Raw genomic sequence first — 20426 nt, 5'->3', positions numbered from 1 at the left:
GCAGCTATTTAGTCTATGCACTTAATTTACCGAGACTGAAATTATCTGTATTAATAGTAGTACCCTTTCCTGTTTGTTCAGTTTTTGTGTACATGAACTAATGCTGAGTGTGTAAATTGGTGTAGCTGCACATCGCTGAAATTTTAAATCCCATTCTTCATCATCAGTGCAACTTGAAAGTTGTATAATTAATATGTACAGCTCATTTATTCTAAAGTTGGGTTCTGTTCAGTTAATAAAAAATGTGGTTCCTGATTTCTAATCCTTAATCATTTGAGCGATCTTCTTTTACAAGAAAAGGGATTTTGTAAATCTGGAGAAAATTGAGAGTGTATCGTTTTCACAAGTGCAGCTGTGGTTTGTTCTTTCCTTTTTATTTAATTCCATTTTTTAAATTTTTTTTTAGTGGGCTGCATATTTAAAAGCTTTGACCCTGTTATTTTTTTATTCTGTTTTATTGTGGTGTACAGGCCCTTGAATTTCTGCCATTCAAAGGAAAAGTAAATTTAAAGAAGCCAGAACACGTCTTTTGGATTTTGGAAGATTATGGAATGGACCCTAACAATGTTCCAGAAGAGCCCTTCCACCTGTATTTTGGTAGATGGGTGCGTGAGTATGCTTGCTTTGGTTCTTGCGAGCTGTTAGCTGTCTGCTTGTATCTGTATCTAAGACCTGACAGTGATTTTTAAGTGTTTCAACAGATTGCAGATGGCCAAAGAGAACTTATTGAGTCCTACAGTGTAAAAAAGAGACACTTCATTGGAAACACGAGCATGGATGCCTGCCTGTCTTTCATTATGGCAAACCATGGGAGAGTAAAACCCAATGATGTTGTATATGATCCATTTGTGGGCACAGGTATATATTTGTTTTTTTTTCTTTAAAGGTGGGAAAAACTGGGAGACTGTGTTACTCCTTGCACCACGCTCTTCCTGGTGCAGTGGCTTCTGGTGCTCAACTGATAATTGAGATGATACAAAAAGCGAAATGGTGATTTTAGAATTAATGCTTTGTTAACTTGAAAGGGATTTTTGGGGAAGGAGACCAACTTCAGAAGATGTAAGCAGTTTATTTAACACTTCTGAAAAGTCTGTCTTCACTGTATTACTTTATTTAACATGGTTTAAACATCAGTTCGTGGTTGTCATGGACTGCTTAAGATCCAAAGTTACCGAGAACTGAAATTCAGCTAAAGCACTCCCTGCAGCTGCTTTCAGAATGTTACAAGGAGCAGAATTTGTGGAGGTGGCTATTTAGACGAGTGCTGAGGGCACTTCTGGGCATATACCACAACATAGCAATAGTTCATAGATCAGAGCATTCAATATAGCGATCAGTTCCTTGTACCATCCCGTCTTGTCTTCAAGATAATATTGTTCACACAATGTATTCGCTCCCAACTGAACTTTTCCTAGTTAAGCCAGGAGGGGGAGCTCTTATTCCACATACTACTCTCCGTGTGGCATGGAAGTACTTTTTGCCTAAGGGAAACTCAGCTGTTTGTAGGTGGAATAGATCTATTGTGTCAGGTCATGCCGTTTAATCATACAAGTGTATATTGTGTTAAGCTACCGATAGTAGTTTCTTCAAAAGCATAACAAAGGCTGTGCTTCTGGCCTGGATTTGCTAAACTTTGATCAAGAAGATGATGTGTGAGACACATACAATGAAAAGTACTTGCATTAATGGGAGGATGAAGAGAATTCACTGTGGAAATCGCTTCAGAGAAGTTAGGGGGAGAGAAGACAACACTGCAGTGTCACTAGGAGGACAAATTCATATTAGTATGTGGCTTCTTTGTACCACAGAAAACAGACCAGGGGTATAATATTTTCAGAAACATGAGGCTTCTGTGAACTGTGTTTTTGTCTTAAATTCGTGTTCATTTACGAACTGATTTTTTGCATGCAGCATAATGTCTTACAAAATTTCCTCCTCCTTGTTCTTGTGTTCCTTGCAGATGGGTAGTACTCTTTGAAAGGTTGAGGAAAGTCTTCTGCTTCATTTCTAAGCAGCTTGTTTCATTTTGGTGTCTATGGTTTTGTGTCTTTGTACAAAAATTTGCTAGATTTAAAGCACAAAAAATTCTCTGAGACCATTTATTCCCTTGGGAGCAAAAACTGAAGAAAAGAAAGGAAGGGTAAATCATGTAGAAGTGGTGAAGCTATGGAAATTCAAGATAAATGTTAAGAGGTGTTTCAGTTCAGAACGTAACATATGCAAAATTCTCCTCGGATTGCCTAATGATTTCAGTTGCAATTTTTGTGGATTTATTGCATGAGACGTCTGTACTACATAGGCTTGATTTTAAAGGTACATTGGGAAGTTGGAGATACCGGATAACACACCATTTGTCAGTAAAGTGTATATATGACTAAACAAGTAAACAGTGGTTTTTGCTACCTACTTTTGGTGAGTAAACGCCAGGAATTTCAATTGTCTCTTGAAGTCCTTTAGAGGATTTTTGAGATTGTCAGTGCAACAGTGCCCTGCCCCTGGAATTCTGGGAGATAGTTCAGAGTTGAGAGCGATGCACTGAGTTTGAGCTGATGGTTTTGGAAAGAACACACGTTCAGGATTTGAGGAGCATTTTGAAGAAACTGCAGTTCACATTTCTTTATTGGTGCAACTTTAATATCTGGCTTGGCTTCTTCCTGGTTTTTATGCTGAAAAGGTAAATAGTACCAAATTAGAATGGCCTTGCAAGATGGTGCTTGCTTGTTGGAAATAAACTGGTTTTGCTGGCTGAGCCAAATCACAAGTCTTCCACATTAGTGTAAGAGTGGACAATTGGAATTTGTCCTTGGAATAAAAGGTGCTTTTGACCAGGCCGGTTTAGGAGACTTGAGTCCCCTTTTTTGTAAAGCAGAGTTGGATGGGCTAGGATTGGTTTTGAGTTGTAAAACAGAATTTCTATAAACTGTTCAGATATCCTTTCCTCAGTGTTGGGCAGAAGAAGGCCTGGAGGTTTCTGGAAGAGTAAATGAAGTCTTTTACCTGAATGCTTTGTACTTTCTCCTACACAATCTGTTCAGGTTATCTCAGTAAGCTTGTTGTTTATACATTTGGAAGATATTTGTCCCTACTCTTCCTTTGCCAATTCATGATACTGCAGAATTGCAAATGACAGGAATGTTTTCTTTGACATCCTGGAGGATAGTGGTATGACCAGGCCCTCGCCTGTACTGAAGAGATGGGGGAAATAGAGTAGGGTAGAAAGGCGTGAAGTTCTGTGCCATCATTGTTCTGCTAATAATCATTGGGGGACACAGTGATTCACTGATTAACCCTTTGATTACATCTGTTTTGTCCATAGTAGGGCAAAGGGCTGGCTGTGTTAGAGTTTTAAAGTATTCATGCACCTTCTGTATGAACACAATTGAGCTAGTGCCAGCTGAGATTTATTAAAAGCTGTAAGTTCATGTTTTCCTAACTAAAAACCCTTTTTTCCCCTGTGATTAAAAACATTCTTAGATGGGCAAAGTACTTTCTTCTTACTTTTTTTATAGGACTGGGTGGTATGCCATACTTGGGGTCAGGGCTAGCTAAATTTGTCTTGACCCTCTGGAGGTACTGCCCATCTGTTCTGAGGGATTGCAGCCAAGAAGGGAAATGGGTGACTCCTCTGGGGTGAGTAACCTTGCTTTTCCCTGATCCATTTCACAACAAAAAGCAGTGGATTTTTTTTTTTTCTCCCTCACCTTCAGTTTTGGTAGAATTCATTGGCATACAGTGTAGGAATTTTCTAGTGCCCAAGACAGGGATTTTAGCCTGTGCATGCAGGGCATGTTAGGGATTGATCAGTGCTCAGCGGGTGGCATGGAGCGATGCTGCCCCCCACTCCATGCTGCAGTGAAAGGGAGTCACCTGCACAGCAAGCTTGCTTGGTCAACCCTTCGTCCTGTAGCAGTCATCCCCTTTATTTTAGCAGGATTGTTTGTATCCATAAGCAGCTGACATCAGTAGTGTGGGGTTCACAGCCTTGTTGTTAAATCATTATGTGAACTACATACCTCCTTATTAACAACTTGACAGCACAGCTCTTTGGTAATCTCTTGCTGTCCATCCATTTTTTCACTTGGAAGCTGTTGAAGAGAGCATTATTTGCTCTTCTCTGTGGGCTGTTCAATCATTGCCCAGTTTCAAGGGGAAATCACACATACTTTTCTGGCATTTTTTTTTTTGTTTTGTTTTTAATTAGGAAAGCAGATCACAATAGTAGTGTTTAATAAAATAGTTTAATTCCAGGGTGGGCATGCTGATAAATGTACTGACAAATTAAGCAGCATACTCACAGAAAAATGCATCTGTATATAGCTTTCACACAGCTATATACAATATACAAACAATTATGTATTATATACATACATATACATGTATATATATGTATATATACAAACAATTATAGAAACCTTTTTGATGTTGCTGTTTACGCTGGAAATATTTAGAAGGTTCTTGACCATTGCTTCTTACTCACGGAGTGGCCAAAATCAACACGGTTGATTTTGGACACAGTTAAGGAGACTGACTTTGAGAACAGATGTGGTAGAATTGCCATTTGTTTGGTGATGATTTTTCAGATTGTTTTCCAACCATTTGAAATTTTGCTCGTTGCCAAGTAGAAGTAAAAGCTTCGGTTCATGTAATGATTAAAGGATCTTACTGTCTTGAAATACAGAAAACCATAAACAAACTCCTAAGAACAGTCTCCAGAAATAAGGAGTGACATAGGGCATAGCAAGATAAGGAAGATCAGTAGTGTTGTTAGCTCTGATTATAGTTTCATCATGATTCTAAGTGGTAGTTCGGGGTTTGGTTCTTTTTGTTTCCTTTTTTTTTTCTTGGGTCTAGCTTTGGGTCTAGTGTGCTGCTACTGGTGTAAACTCCTGAAGTTCCTGAGAAAAAAATCCTAACACAGGTAACATTTATGGCAGCAGTTTATATTTTTCCCCTTTTCTCCCCTTTATAGGTGGCCTTCTAATCTCCTCAGCACACTTTGGCGCATATGTTTGTGGCACTGATATAGATTACAACACAATCCATGGATTAGGTATGTTACATATTTCTAAGCCACTGAAATCTTACTCTCTGGAATTTAAGAATAGTGATGGTAGCGGGTAATACTTAGTGGATTTTAAAGCAACAACAATTTCACAGGATTTATTTGGTCATGGTTATTTTTATTAACTAATTTACATGTATCCTTGCTAAGCTGTTCTCTTATTTAAGCAGGAAATATTTAATAAAAGGAATAATAAAAACCAAAACAAAGTTTCAAATAGTAGTTACAACAGCTGTGTGCTTTCTTAGTCTGTGATGTAGGAAGCTTCTTGTAACCTAATCCAGGAAGACTAATCCCATTCTTCTCTGAAAGACTCCAGTACAAATTATGTCTGACTCATTGGACACAATTATGACTGATGGATAGTGAGAACGTCTTACAAACTAACATTATTATAAATGCATTCTTTGATATCCTGTGGAGATGGTGCAGTAGAATTTGTCATGTATTTTCATTATTCCTTGCTACTTGTGAAGTTTATCACAAATATTTGCGACAGCGAGTAGAATAAGGCAGGAGATAAACTCTGGTTTTGAATGTTACAATTATTTTCCTTTAAATTGAATCACAGAGTTTCCAAAAGCTTTTCCTATAAAATAGTTTGTTGTTGAGTATGGGGTTTTTTTTCTGTTCCATGTGCTTCTTCCCTCAGGCAAAGCAACAAGAAAGAACCAGAAATGGAGAGGGCCAGATGAAAATATCAGAGCTAATCTCCGACAGTATGGTTTAGAGAAATATTACCTTGATGCACTAGTTTCTGATTCTTCAAGACCAATATGGCGAAAAGGGATGCTGTTCGATGCAATCATTACAGATCGTAAGTTTTTGTGCTGCTTTTCGTTGCCTAATAACAATGACTAAAAGATTATTGTCTGTGTACACGGATTTAACGTTTTGATGAGTGCTCAGGCGTGCGGTTTCCATGTTACAAAAGTTGACCGTTGAGAGCAGCACTGTTGAAATCTGCATTTGACATCTCTGCATTTATTTTAAGGTTACAAATGTGTAACAAAGCTGGCTATAATACTTTCTTCCATGGACAGCATATTATGTTTGCCAGTAGAAATCAATATAGCTGAAAATTGTCCTTCGAGGAGGTCGCATTCAGTAAACACATAACTTTACTCATGCACAGAGGCTTGTTATCAGAATGGTCCATGTAGCTGTTAAGAATTGAACTGTAACACACTGGAGTCTGCCATGCAGCTCCGATGGACTTCTGGAGACTTATGTTAAGTGCTTATTAGAATGTTTCCAAAGAGAAACTTTAATGCATTTCTGATACACTTAACTATGAGGTGCACTAGCAATTTGAAAGGATCCTTCGCTCGTTTAGAAACCTTATGTACTTAACTCCATTTATTATGCATGAGAGGAAATAGAGGCTAAGGAAATAAATAAAAGACATTGATACAGCAGTTTCTCATCTCCAGTGCTGGCTCTTACGATGACACATTCATATTAATGAGGAATAGGGAGTGTGACTTTGTGGGTTGCCTGCTAATTTTTATTTAGCCTGTTTGGCAATAAGGCAATGTAGAATATTAATATGACTTAGAACTGAGTTTGTGAATTGCGTCATAACTTCTTCATTTACAAAATGGTTACATTGGTGCTTCCGTGATGCTGACAAAAGACCTACGCAACCAGATGTGTTGAACATGAAGTATGCTATGCTATTGGAAATGTGCAAAAATGTAAGAGAAAAAGCCATCTCTGGCTCTTCTTACCTGTCTTATCATTTGTGTAATGTGTTTGCAAGAAATTCCAATATATGCCATTTCATTTTGAAAAATATATTGCTAAGTGCTATAGGGGAGATGCTTGTGTCTGTCAAATAAAAGGGGATGGGATTATTTGTCACATGTTGGAAAAGTAAGGGATATCTTTTAATGGACAAAACAGAAAAGCATTGTCCTTTGTAGTGCAGTAAACACCTAGGCTGCTAGAAGTGGCTTACAGCTGAAGGGCTTTCTTTGAAACAGTTCTAAGTAATCTTTTTAAGCAAGGAACTTCTAATAGATCTTGAAGAAATTACCCTGACCGACTTCTACTTTGTAAGAGCTTTTGTATAAGCCACAGTTTGTGCACCGTTGTGTATGTCTAATATAACTGTATGTTGTTTGGACAGAGATTGAGATTCTCATCTCTGCGTTGTGCATTTGCTTTGTATAGCACCATATGGTATCAGAGAAGCTACTCGCAGGACAGGTTCACAAAAGGAAACAGTTAAGACAGCTGAAAGAAGGTAGGTGAGCTGTCTTATCTGTTGTAGAATATAAATGTCTTCATGGAAAGCCAGTCGCAGTTTTAGAATCTTTATTATTTCTTGCTTGCCTGTCAGCAGTTAAAAAAAAAGACAGTAGTAATAATTAAAGAACAGAAGGTCTTTCTGTTCTGTTTGCAAAACTAATGTCACTTCCTGAAATCCTCTTGCTTTTGTTCTCCCTGCTTATCATTTGCTTGTGTTCAGATTCCAAATCCTGTTTCTCTGTGAGCCATAATTACCTTGTGTTTCCTATTCTCAAAGTTCTCTTCAGTTTCTGCACAACGCAAACTCAGTCTAAAATGGAATAACTCCTTTTTTTTTTCTTTTTCATTTGAATTTATTTTACCTTAGCCCTCTTTCTTGCGTTTCCACTGCTCCTTTCTCTTCAGAGATAGCATACGGCTTCTCCACTGCCTGGCCTTCCTTGTCTTCTGTCTTTTGCTCTAAATTGCCCTTAAGAAAGATGCTATGCAAAATAACTATTCCCAGTGTGCTTGTGATTCTTTGATTTCCACGAGCACTAAAGATGATAGTCTAAAGACCTGGCGGGAAATTTGGAAAGTCATATTCCTCATATTAGAAGTTGTATAGAAGTTGTACTCCTGTAGTTCTGCAAATCACAGTGCTATTTTGTGTAGGTTTGTTGTTTTGGGGGGATTTTTAATTAAAAATGCAGGTTTTACCTGAGCTTATATGTTTACACATGTAAAATTTTTTGTTTAGCACAGAAAATCACATCTTCGTTTCATCCAGTTACCATCTGAGTGACATCTTTTTTGACCTCTTGAAGTTTGCGGCAGAGTATCTGGTGATGGGAGGAAGATTAGTTTACTGGCTGCCGATATACAGGCCTGAGTATGTATTCTTATTTTCGGTATTTAGAACCACAGAATCACAGAATGGTTTTGGTTGGAAGGGACCTTAAAGCTCATCTAGTTCCTACCCCCCTGCCATGGTCAGGGGCACCTTCCACTAGAGCAGGTCGCTCAAAGCCCCATCCAACCTGGCCTTGAACACTGCCAGGGATGGGGCAGCCACAACTTCTCTGGGCACCCTGTGCCAGCGCCTCAGCACCCTCACAGTAAAGAATTTCTTGCTTATATCTAATTTTAATCTCCCCTCTTTCAGATCAAAGCCATTGCTCCTTGTCCTGTCATCACATGACCTTGTAAAAAGTCTCTTTACAGCTTTCCTGCAGGCCCCTTTAGGTCTTCTCACTGTGCTTTCTTTTGGGGCATAGTACAGCTGGAACTTCCACAGTACTAGCACTTAAAAGTAGTGCTCAGGCTTTATATTTTGCAATTTCGTATGAGGGAAAGCAGATTTTGAAATAAGGTTTTTGGTTGGAGATGATTCCTGACTATTACCAAAAAGAAAAAGCCTTCACATGTCCTTGCAAATGCATGCCTTATGGGTTGAGGTTTAAGCTTAGAAAATTAGTTTCAAGGTGCAGATAGATTCCTAAGATAGTAGCAAGGCTGTTATTAATACGTGTTTCTAGTAGAGTAGTTGATAGAGATGCATGACAGGGTCCTACAAGAGAACATTCTTGGCTCTGGGGTTTGTCAGTAATAATTTATCTTTCTTCTGAGAAATAAAAAGCCAAGTGACCAAGAGATGGCAGTGAGAGGCAAGAAGCATAGGGGAGCAGCCCTGTTAAAGATGAGAGGGGCCAGCAGATGCTGTCTGCTCAGTAGTGCAGCCTGAGATTAAAACTAGGTTTAAAAGGAAACACATTTGTTTGCATACCTTATTTCAGCATCTCTTATCTAAGGTTTTGATGGGGGGATTTTTTTTGTGGGTTTATTTTTTCCAAAAACTGTTTCACAGTAAAGTGAGAAGTTGATGTACAGTAGCTGTTTCTAAGTATGTTCCAGATGTAGATGTGCTCTGAAGGTAGCTTCTGTGATGTCGTCTGTTTATGTACAGTCAAGCTATACTTACAAAGTGGTGGTTGTCCCTGGTTTCACCGTGGAAATGGCTTGTGACAGCCATACATATAATTATCATATGCAGTTTTGAAAATTTGGAAGTCAAAAGGAGCCATTTCTGTTACGTGCTTCCCTAACAGAAGAATGCACTTAGTAGCTTGCAGTTTTTTTAATGATAGAATTGGTATCATAAGCTTTTTTTCTTGTAAGAATATTCACAAACAAAACAATGAATGCCATTGATAGTACAATAGCTAATTGTTCCAAACGTCTGTCTATATGTGCTTAACTCTGACAGAACATGTGTGGTTGTGAGTTCTTAGATTGCCATGTCAATAACGTCTGTTTGGAATTACTGAGTTTATTCTGTTTGTTAAAATACCAGAGCTTTTTGTCTGCTCATTGAACATGGGTGAGAACATGCTTCCTCAGTACAGCAGTATAAAGGTTTAACTTTAGATAACTATGAACTGCATGTTCTGGTTCCACTTTAGTTGCTGTTTTGGGGAGGTCAGTTCTCTGAAGCTCTAGTTGGGTTGCCTCTTAAAAAGTGAATTTGTACATACAACTATTAATTGAAATACTGAAGTCCCTATATTAGCACAGAATATTAGTATAGTCACTTTAATTTCAGCTGTAATGATGAACAGAGGAACAAACATCAGGTGTGTGGGGGGAAGGCAAGATACTGTCTACTAATAAGTTGTGTTATCAGATATTCTTTGGCAACACCTGCCATCAGATTCATGTGTTACTTGTGATCCTTGTATATTACCTTAAATTAAAAACAAAGCTGGATTAAAATGGATGACTGTTAAAACCACTGCTACTATATTTCTTACTTGATAACGTTCTGAGTTTTACCTGAAAAAATGTAGAAATATATGCATTGATGCTAACAGACAAGGCTTTTTAACAGTGATAATCATCTTTACCTCTGCAAGATAGCATCTCACTCCAAAGTTTACTCTTTCAATCTGACATTGACATCATTGTTGAGTCTAAATTCTTTTAATTCCTTTGCAGTCAGGCTTTTACATGGTTATGAAGAGAAACTTTGTAAGATCTTGTGGCAGATGCCTGCCTTTGTAAGAGAAAGAGGCAGTTTGGTGGTAATAGGTGCATCAAAAGTCTCAGGTAGCAGAAAGAACAGTTGAGAATTAATTTGATTCTCCTTTGTCAAAAGCATGTTCTAACTTCATCTAGCAGAAGTAGTGACTTGATTACACACGAGAAGTAACTGAAAGGTTGTTTTGTGATATGCAAGTTTGGGAACAATACAAAGAAGCAGTACTGCTTGGGGTTTTTCCTAATTTCAAATCTGTATTTGGTATTGTCTCTCTTGCTCGACAGCTCACTGTTATCCTTAAGAAATGCCAGAAATGTAGAAAATGTGTGTGTGGTTCTCTTTACCGTGAGGTTTTAATTTATTCTACACATTTTGTCACAAATGAGTGGGATTTATGATGTAAAAACTCTCAATCACCAATACCCGAGTTTCTTTAATCAGATTAAAATGTATATCAACTTTCTAGTGTAAGCCATTTTGTGAAGAATCCATATGAATTTTGTTTCAGATGCAAGCCTTCTAATTCATGAGCTTACCACTCTATGAATGTTTATTTCTTCCAGATATACAGAAGAGATCATTCCCCGCCACCCGTGCCTGAAACTTATTAGCAACTCTGAGCAGATGCTTTCCAGCCACACGTCAAGGCGCCTAATAACCATGGAAAAGGTGAAAGAATTCAAGGTAAATTTGAGTTCTTGATTATATTGTGTAAAACAGGAGCTGTTGCATTCAGGAAAAGTTTGTGCTGTTCAGCATTTGATCCTTATTTCTATCACACTTGAGTGTTTTATGATGAGAGTTAGAGCTTTTATAAAATTGCCACACATTTCTTAGGTAGTGATTTAAGGGACTGTTCTGGTTTTGCTCTTCTCGTTTTTCTCCTCAGTTTTTGATAAACTTTTCATCCTGAGCAGGCTGCTTAATAATATGAAAGAAATTTCCAAACTTAGTTACTTGTGAAAGTTGCATATGCTTTTCTTGGAAAACTGAGTTCTGTGAACCCCATTCACAGAGTGACATAAGTACAGAAGCACATTGGCTTTTTGATGTTTGTTTGTTTTGGGACACACTAAGTACCTCTCCTAAGGCGCTTATTCCCTGAGGACCAGGGAATATTTCATTCAGGTCTCCTTCCATTCTTGCTGCTTCTCTCACCTAATACTGTTAAAAGAGATACTAAACAAAGGCGAAGCAAATTCTTAATGAAAACATGTGCAAACAGTGAGTGAATGTTTTTAGTATATTCCTTGTCAGTTGGAAGAGCTATTTTTAATGACAGGAGATAGTTAGACTGCTGTGTCTGCATGCTGCTTGCACTAGTAACACAGCAGGGTTTCAGTATTGCATTCATATTGTTAATGGTGACTGAGATTCTCAAGCAGCACCTGACTTTTTTTAAAACACTATGTGGAGTTCAGAGCCAGAGCTGCCAATTTCACCAGCAGCAAACCAAGAGGGTAAATTATGAAAGTTTTTGACATGTGTGTCTTGGGGTGTTCACAGAGATTTTCTGCAGGAGGTTTCTTACTGCCAGGGCTGTAGGATAACATGTTCTAATTTAAAAAATATATCCACCCTTCTGCGAATAGACTTTCATCATTTGTTATTCTTGTTTTGTGCATCACCTGTTCTCCAGTACATGCTTTGACAGGTTCATGTCTGGAAGTGCTTAGCTCTGAGCACCTGAGTCTTGTTGGCAGGCTTACTGCTTAGATAAAGCTGTGCAAGTGCTTACACTCAGGACTCCAGATGTCTTTTGAATAATTTAAAGATACCAGAACCCATGTATAGAGTCTGATGATGCAAAACTTGTCCAAATAACAAAATACATACTGACTCCTTAGCTAGCGCTGCTTGGCTTAGGGTCTTGTTTAACTATCAAGGATTTCCCCACGGAGTGTCCCTTATCTGGGACGTTTTTTCCTGTTTTAATATCCTGAACAATCTTTAATTGGATACTTCTGACTCCCCAGATATGGCCATAAAATTCAATTGTTTGGTTTTCTTTTTCCACAATCAAAGAATGAATATTTATGAATATACAAGCATTTGCATTTCCAGACAGTTCCTGTCTTCTTTACTAATCTGGTTTGTAACAGGCACTCACGAATGCCCTTTAATTCAGCTTAATGTAGTACTTGCAACGGGCTAAGAAGTTTTACAAATTGTGTAGTCTCATAATGCAGTCCTTTGGTTTCCCCAGTGATGCCACCAATAATGAATTGCAGATTTCACAGCAAATTCAATTCCACTATTAATGCCCTAAACTCTTACCTAGAGATGAATTCAGTTAGTTACTGAACGTGAAATTGGTGGTGCAATTTGCTTGTGCTTGCAATATAAGAGACCAAAGTGAATGTAAAAAGTGAATATGTCTAGTTGAATTATTGATCCATCATAAGCATGAAGATCATAAAAGTTGGATTAAAAACCTTGCAAAAGGTATTATAAAAGTCACTGTCTTGTAAGCATCTGATCTGTTCTCCTTAAGTTTACGATGAAATCATGCCAACTAGAAGAGATTTCTTACTGAACACAGTGTTGATATGAATAGACTTTTCCAATGTGCGCAATATGAGCAGAAGAGTTGTTTGGTTTTTAACATTTAAGGCTTTTTTTTTGCTTTTTTTTTTCTTTTTTTTTTTGGACAGCCATGGTGGTCATTAGTAACTTCCCTCCTCCCCAATCTTAAATTATAGTCATAATAATAAAAGCGAATGCAGTAGCTAGCTAGTGACTTAGTATTCTAAAACTTGGAAGGCAGAAGAATTAGAGAAGTGAAGAACGGGAGTGTGGAACGGGAGAGGAACAAAACAGAAGTCATATGAGGTGAGAGCTTACTAGCCTAATATATTACTTTTTTCTATGGACATTATTGTCCCTTCTGGTATTAAATGGATATGGCTCTCCCCAGTGTTCCTCTAAACCTGAAATTAAACTTTCTAATTGATATTATAACTGTGTGTTATAATATGTGTGCAAGGCTGTGTGAGGCTTCCCTCACTGAACTGTGAAGGGAGGCTTTTTTTAAGCAGTAAAAACACCAGTTCAGCTGTCTGAAGACTGTAGGCATTCATATGTAAGAACTGAAATACAGTGATAGCAGAAGAATGAGAAGCTGTTGGCTGAGTAGATGCTGCTTCAGGTCAGAGGAGGTTTGAACCAATCCTTCCAGCCCGAATCAAATGAAAATGTACCTTCCATTGTGCCAGTTTATTTTTCAAAAGCCTTAGAAAATACAGTCGTGTAAGGCTGAAAGGTTTCAGTCTCTGCCACCTGTATCCAACTGTCATAATTATTTTTTATTTAAATGTCAAATAACTGGTAAGTGGTTTATCAGTAGGAAAATTGGATTATAGAAACCTACAGCATTATTACCAGAGGGGTTCTTGGCAATCTGTCAGCCAACTGTTTTCAGAAGGGGTGAACTTACTAACAATATTGCCTGTAGGGTTGTTTGGTGTTCCCTTTCTTTCCAACAGTATGTCTGCCTTTATTTTCTGACACCTGTTGATTTCCCCATGTTGAATTATTGCAGCTATTGCCAAATTACTCATTTCATTCCTCTGCTGGCTGTCTTACAGAAATACATGGAATCTAGGCAGCTGGTAAATGCTACCTGGTTCTGAAGTTTCTAATCAGGACTTCTTAAAATAATAATGGAGCAGAGGTCTGTAATTGACAAGGGCTAAGAGAGACACCTAGAAATTATGTAGCAAGATGAAACAGAAAATTTGACTGAGGGACAAACTCTGAGCATATGTCTGCCTATGAAAGGACTCTGGAGCATCAGGCATAGAAATCCACAATGCTGAATGGGTCCAGCATTTCCATGTCACATGGTCACTTGTTACTGGTGTAGAACTTTTTCTACTGAATTAGCAGTGTCTGTTCTGGATATGACCCTGTTGTCCCTGATTTCGAAACTGCTCTGTACTATTTATAGCTGTATAACATTAGTACAAGTGGTTTCTATAGCTACTGTCCAGCACCAGATGTAGGGTGGTAGGAAGCTGTGATAAGGCTGGGGACACTTTTAGTTTTTTTTAAAACAAAACCTGAATGTGGGTAATTGCACTGTGGCTGAACTGTGGCATGTTAGATTCATATAAACCTTTACAGTATCACTTCATATCTGTCAAGATTTAAAAGAAAAACCACCAAAGCTTGTTTGTTAAGCTTCCTCCTCTTTCTTCCAACTCCTTCATTATTTATTGGAAATATGTCGCACCTTTTTTGGTGTTGCCTTTAGAACAAGTAAGTGTTGAGTTGAAAACTCAAATTAGCTAAAAGCAGTTTGGTAGCATGCACTTTGACAACAGCCTTGTTGGTTTCCAGTTGTCACAGAAGTCATCATAAAACATTTCAGAGCAAAAGTTTGACGTGATAACTGTTGTTAGCAGTTAGCCTGCTGTTTTGAGAACTTAAATTATTCAAAGTGAGAACCAAAGATGATGATAAAGAATCACCAGGGATTAACAAATGACAAATAAAGGAAGAAGTCTTTGTCGTCTTGGTGCTGGCAGACTAGGAAAAGAGCTGACCTAGTGCCAAGCAGGCTGATCATTGCTGATCAGACTTGGAAATGATTTCTTGGGAAGTTTCACTGTTTTGTGTTGAATAACCAACTACAAACTTCATGCCTTGAAAACTATGTAGAGTTGTTTCAAAGGAAGTGGAAAAAAATGCTACTCATCTCTGGATGCAGCTGTGTATCACAAGCAGTACTCCTTACTCCTCTTCCAGTGTGTCATGTTAAAAAGAGGAAAGAGATTATCAGGTCCATTCCCTGAATTTAAACTTGGAAAGGAAAAAATCCATATTAACTGCACTGGACAGTTAACATACTTGAGGAGAGTTGACACTGCTACTGCCACCCTTCATAAGAGATGCAGAACATTCCTGTCAGATATTTAGAGTTCATATTCTACCAATTTATGCTGTGCAAACTGAGGATGTTTGGCTGTCTTCTCTACTGAAATGAGGTGGTGCCTGATGGCCAGGCAAATTATAGTATAAATAGTCACAACAAATTGTTTCATTAGGTTTATTTTTGACACCTTCTTATCTCTGTAGAGTTAAATGCAGCCTATCCCTGGTGTTCAAATTGTAACCATTCCGCTTCCTGTGTAGGTACCAAATACCCCAAGTTAGAATTTGTTCCGAAATTGTTAGTCTCCGAAATCCAAGAATTCCTTTTACTTTAATCAGTTCTCACATTGCCCATAAGACTGTTTTGACTAGTAAATGTCAACAGTGAGTGGCATCTCCAGGTAGTTTGGGATTTCTTATTTTTTCTTTTTTGAGAAGTAATTCCCAATCTGTTATTTTTCTTTAAAGCAATGCCATCTTTATTGGGCAGTCAAGTCTGTACAGGGGAGAGGTAGGGAAAAGAAGCTTGTACAGTGGAATTGCTGTGATGTGGGCGAGGAGCTTCCTTCATAAGCTCTCCCATGAAATCCATGCCTGACTGCAGATCTCTTCTCATCTAGTGAACAATGATTTGCATAGCTTTGGTGAGGCCTGGATTTACAAAATGAATTCTGCTGTGTAGTGATGCACCAAACCTGCTTCCATTTGATGAATGCAGATGCTCCTCTTCTTACAGCTGTGTTTAACTTGAAGTTTGTTTTCTCACATACTCATATCCTCTTTTTGTCCTAACCAGCTTGGGGGTAGAGGGAATAGTTCCTTTTCTCCTTCGTCCCTTCACCCCAAATCAGCATTTTGTTACTTAAGGAATCAAGATGAATGGTGTACAGATGTGTGACCTCTTAGAGGTTGTGGGGATTAATTTTTATGTTAAAATACTGTTGACCCATACATATATCATTATCCTTTAAATATCCCATCCGTTTCTCAAAACAAGCAAATGTAGAATTATTGTTAAAAGACATCCCAAAGGTATAAAATTATATGTTTAGGTCAAAGAAGGATTTCTGACCTGCAAATTTAGGGGAATAAGAAGTGCTCTTTTCCTCAGAGTGGTCTTGTATAAGAGACCCGGTGAAGTGGGTGCTGGCTGTGAGAGGAGTGTGTCTTAAATCCTCCTTGTTTCCTGTCTGCCTATAGTATTCCTCCTCTTGGGCTCCCCGTGGACATGTTAAAAGCATGTTCATTATCAGTCTTGGAGATGGCAGTCTCTCAGAGGTGACCAAAAGACAATAGGTAATGCTGTGTCTTGCACTGGATTTACTGAGGTCATTTTCCAGTAGTGCAGTATTTAAATAGAACTAATTTGCTGGTACTGCGGTACATGCTTTACATGTTACATATCCAATGGCACTTAACATTTAGCAGGTTAATTTGAGCCAGTGACATGCCACTGGTATCTGCTACAGTAGTAGATGAGAACTACTTCAGAGGAATATCTCATTGTGTCCAGAAGAGGGCACTTGTACATGCACACAAACCTCTTGCTGTGTTGAAAACGCTTTTGTTTCACTCCTTTAGAATGCGAATTAGTATATCCAAAGCAAGATGAGATGTTGATCTTGCTAGGTGAAAGACCGGAAAGGCTACAAAAGAGCTGAAGGGGGAGAGTGTCCACTAGGATTTAGTTCATCCTTGCATAGTAATATTTTTGTAGTATGAAAATACTACAATTTAAATATACTTCCATGTTCCTACTACTTATTGCTAAAGGATTCCACAGTAACCTTATTTTCAAATATGAACAAATAACTCTGAACTGACAAGTACTGAACCAATCTGTATGTTGCTGCTTTGTGTAAAAAAAACGAGGATGCATTGAGAAGAAACATTCAGTGGAATGGAGGTTTAATTTTCTCGTATGTTTGTTTTTGTTTTCTCTTTGCACAGTTCAGTTGTTCTGGGTGAGGCTGCTTATCTCAGTTCCATCTTACTATTGGACATAATAAACTGACATCAACCATAAGTGTAAAACTGTTTTTAAAAGTTACCATCAGTTTTCTTCAGAACTCAGATTAAAGTATAATGTGTTGTTTATCTTACAGTATTGATAACATTAGTTGACAAGTATCTTAATTGTATAAAGCCATTATACGATGAACTAAACTTCTGTATATATAATGTTCCTGGCTGATGTCAAATAGGTATTACGAGTATTATGTGTAGGGATTTACTGTGTCAACTTTAACTTTCCAAAGTATGTGAATACTGAACAAGAGAAAAATCTGATTGTGCTTCAGTAACTGTAGGAACTCATTTTAGTCACCTGTGTTCCTCTTCTGATTGTATCTGCCTTCCACAAACCTTTGAGTGATTGCATTATCCAAGTGGTATTTTGTTTCTGGAAACTTACCCCTATATTTTTCTTTATGAAAAGTCTGTGTGGCAGAGTACCTGTGCTCTCATTCATCCATGCAAAGATTGGGTTCTGGTGATGTTAGCCAAGATATTTCCAGTGATGCAGCACTGTTAAAACTTCAGATGCCTCGTACAGACCACCTGCATCGTTTTGCTGTACAGGGTAGAATAATGAAAATTTGATTGAGTACATAAAACCCCAGAATGACCAGTAAAAAAACACTTGTCTGCTTACAGCTTGTATTTGATCAGTGTCAAACGAGTATCCACTGCATATGGATTTTCATTTCTGTTAGATTTTAAGACTCTGCAGGGGGATGTATATGTTCTTGTTAATCCTAGTAGAAACTTTAGCATTGTAATTTTTTTAATTAATCAAGTGACTTGAATGTTTGCCATTGAATTGTAAAAAAAAAAAAAAAACCAAACAAAAAACCCCACAAAACACCAACAACTTTGCTCTTGCTTGTATTTGTTTGAAAAAGTCTGGAGGAAAACCAATGGCAATACATGCTGAACATACCACTGTAAAATCTGATGCTTGTGTTTTGATACCATGCAGGATCAAGATCGGAATTCTTACTTGTTGGATGGACAATATATGCCATACAGGGGACACAATTCTTTCCGTGAGAAGTATTTCAGTGGTGTGACAAAGAGGATTGCCAAGGAAGAGAAAGACAATCAGAAGTAAAATATAATATAAACAGATTAAAAAATGAGGAAAGAATGAAGGAAGGTCGTGTTGCTTGGTAAGGACATCTGGATATGAACATTTATTTGGATACTTCAGAAAAATAAACACTGCTTTTAATTTTAAAACAAGATGAAACCCACAACACAGGTTGAGAGCAGTTCTTTTTAATTAGCTTTGTTTATAGCAGATTTTATTGTACAAGTTTTTTGAGTCTTATTTAATTTATATTTGTACTTTCAAGTACTAATGATGATTGACTAAAACCATTATTACTGTTCTTTCACCATTAACGTTTACAAAAAAGTAGTAGTATTTGGCTTCTTAAACTGTGAACATCTGGCTGTTTTAGTGACACGTGGTGGTGATCAAGGATTGCTTATTAAGATGATCATTTTCATTTGTTTCGTTTTTTTGTAAATGGTATACAGTAAACCAAAAGATTGTTGTGAGTTTTTCTTAATCGTTGCATGCAATAACTGCTCACGTGAATTCCAGTTGCCCTCGCTGAGGCCAGAAGTGTTTAAAACAAACAAAACCCACAAAGAAACAAATGCGTGCGCATGTGCACACACCTGCCCCCCCAAAAAAAAGCCTCTGTGACCTGACAAACTCTGGAGAGGCTGTTTAAACCCTGTGAAGCCTGTCCACATCTGAAGCTCATCTGTACCTTGGATTTGCTTTTGCATTCCTAAACCTTGACTCTTGGTCAAGCCAACTGTCTGCAATTCTTTGGTTCAGAAATTGATAGTTAAAGCAGTAACAACAACAGCATAAAATCAGTAATGCTTCCCTAATGGTATTAAGCCTAATCAAAGCTTTGAAATTGAAACTCTATTTGTTAAAGGGCAAACTTTGCTGAATCTACACCATGTCCATCATGAAAATACCTCATTTGAAAACCACTAAGCCCATTAATTCAGGATGTTAATGGCTCCTCTTATTTTGGTGGTCAGGTATGGTCAAATGTTCTTCAGCAGGGTGTTGGTGAATGTATCTACACACTCCAGCCAGAGGAAACCTTGCTTCTCAACTTGCTGCAAGTCACTGACTATGGTCGTGTTACAATCTTGGTACATTATAATCTTTAAGTGCCTCTCAAGCACGAGTCATTTTGTGTATCTGATCAAGTTCATTAACTCAATTTGCTCTTCTGTGTGTTGTCCTCACCTTCAGCAGGGAGAGCTCACATGCTCAATGACAACTTTGACCTTCTGGATCTAATATGTGGTGTGTTGGGAAGTTCAGAAATAGTGATTTATTTTCTGTGTTTCCATTATAAATCACTTTGTTTTGAGACTTTTAATGTCAGCCCTATAATAGTTACTCTGGGCTAAACTTGGAGCAGGATCAAAGCTCAGAACATTTTTCAAAAGCAGAATTTGAATTGATCACTTTCAAATATTACATCAAAAAATTACTGCTTCTGAAAACCTGTCTTCATACAACTTCTGACTTCAATTTTAGCATTACAATTTGGCATTCAGCTTTTATTACTTTACAAATTAAAATTACGTTCTGTTCTTCATAGGCAAGGAATTTTTCTAGATGGATTTATGCGTTTCTAACTTCATTTTCATAAAAGTTACCCTACATAGACATGGTCTAAATGGTTATACAAGATGTAGGGTAGTGGCAAATCTGGCTCTGTCTGTTCAAAGAGAATGATTTAGTTTATTTCTCTTCTGCCTGGTCCAACTTTTAGTCCATTCAGCAGCGGCGGTGTGGCCTCTGTTTAGCAGTTCATACATAACAGCTCTATCATTACTGAAGAATACCATTTTGAACAGAAGCTCTAAGTGCATTTGAGATACTGCATCAACATCTGCTAATCAAAAATAGTTTAGAATTGAAATCAGACATTGAAGCCCTCCTGATCCCCACCTTTAAAGCTATAATTTGGGAATATTTCTGATCTTTAAATTTCTCCTCACCTCATGTGCATGCTCCAGCCCATTGTACGTGCAGACTTGCAAGGCGGAGGCGTTTATGGCTGTAGAGCCGTGACACAGTCGTTGTGCTCTGTGTAGCGAAGGACTGACAGGCAGGTGAGTTATCCTTTCGGCAGGATTTGGCCATCGACGGCCGCGGTTTCTGGCGCTTCGATC

General features: G+C 38.0%; 1 protein-coding gene across 11 annotated transcripts in view; it reads left to right on the top strand.

Moving 5' to 3' along the window:
* LOC115609983 (tRNA (guanine(10)-N2)-methyltransferase homolog) overlaps positions 1 to 19462 on the top strand; it is a 43346-nt gene extending 23884 nt beyond the window's left edge. For 9 of the 11 annotated variants that reach the window (XM_030490859.1, XM_030490860.1, XM_030490856.1 and 6 more), the window contains 8 exons: positions 471 to 605; positions 702 to 858; positions 4970 to 5050; positions 5715 to 5879; positions 7238 to 7310; positions 8055 to 8186; positions 10895 to 11015; positions 18187 to 19462. In XM_030490859.1, the coding sequence (XP_030346719.1) occupies positions 471 to 605; positions 702 to 858; positions 4970 to 5050; positions 5715 to 5879; positions 7238 to 7310; positions 8055 to 8186; positions 10895 to 11015; positions 18187 to 18318 (996 nt within the window). In that variant the 3' untranslated portion in view covers positions 18319 to 19462. Of the gene's footprint in view, positions 1 to 470; positions 606 to 701; positions 859 to 4969; positions 5051 to 5714; positions 5880 to 7237; positions 7311 to 8054; positions 8206 to 10894; positions 11016 to 16406; positions 16535 to 18186 lie in introns of all 11 variants that reach the window. The other 2 variants (XM_030490858.1, XR_003992064.1) reach the window with 2 other exon arrangements.
* Positions 19463 to 20426: the final 964 nt, after the last annotated feature.

The sequence above is a fragment of the Strigops habroptila genome, chromosome 6 (genome assembly GCF_004027225.2).
Source record: "Strigops habroptila isolate Jane chromosome 6, bStrHab1.2.pri, whole genome shotgun sequence".
In the NCBI taxonomy this organism is placed as follows: domain Eukaryota; kingdom Metazoa; phylum Chordata; class Aves; order Psittaciformes; family Psittacidae; genus Strigops; species Strigops habroptila.
This window is presented reverse-complemented; position numbering and strand designations above follow the sequence as displayed.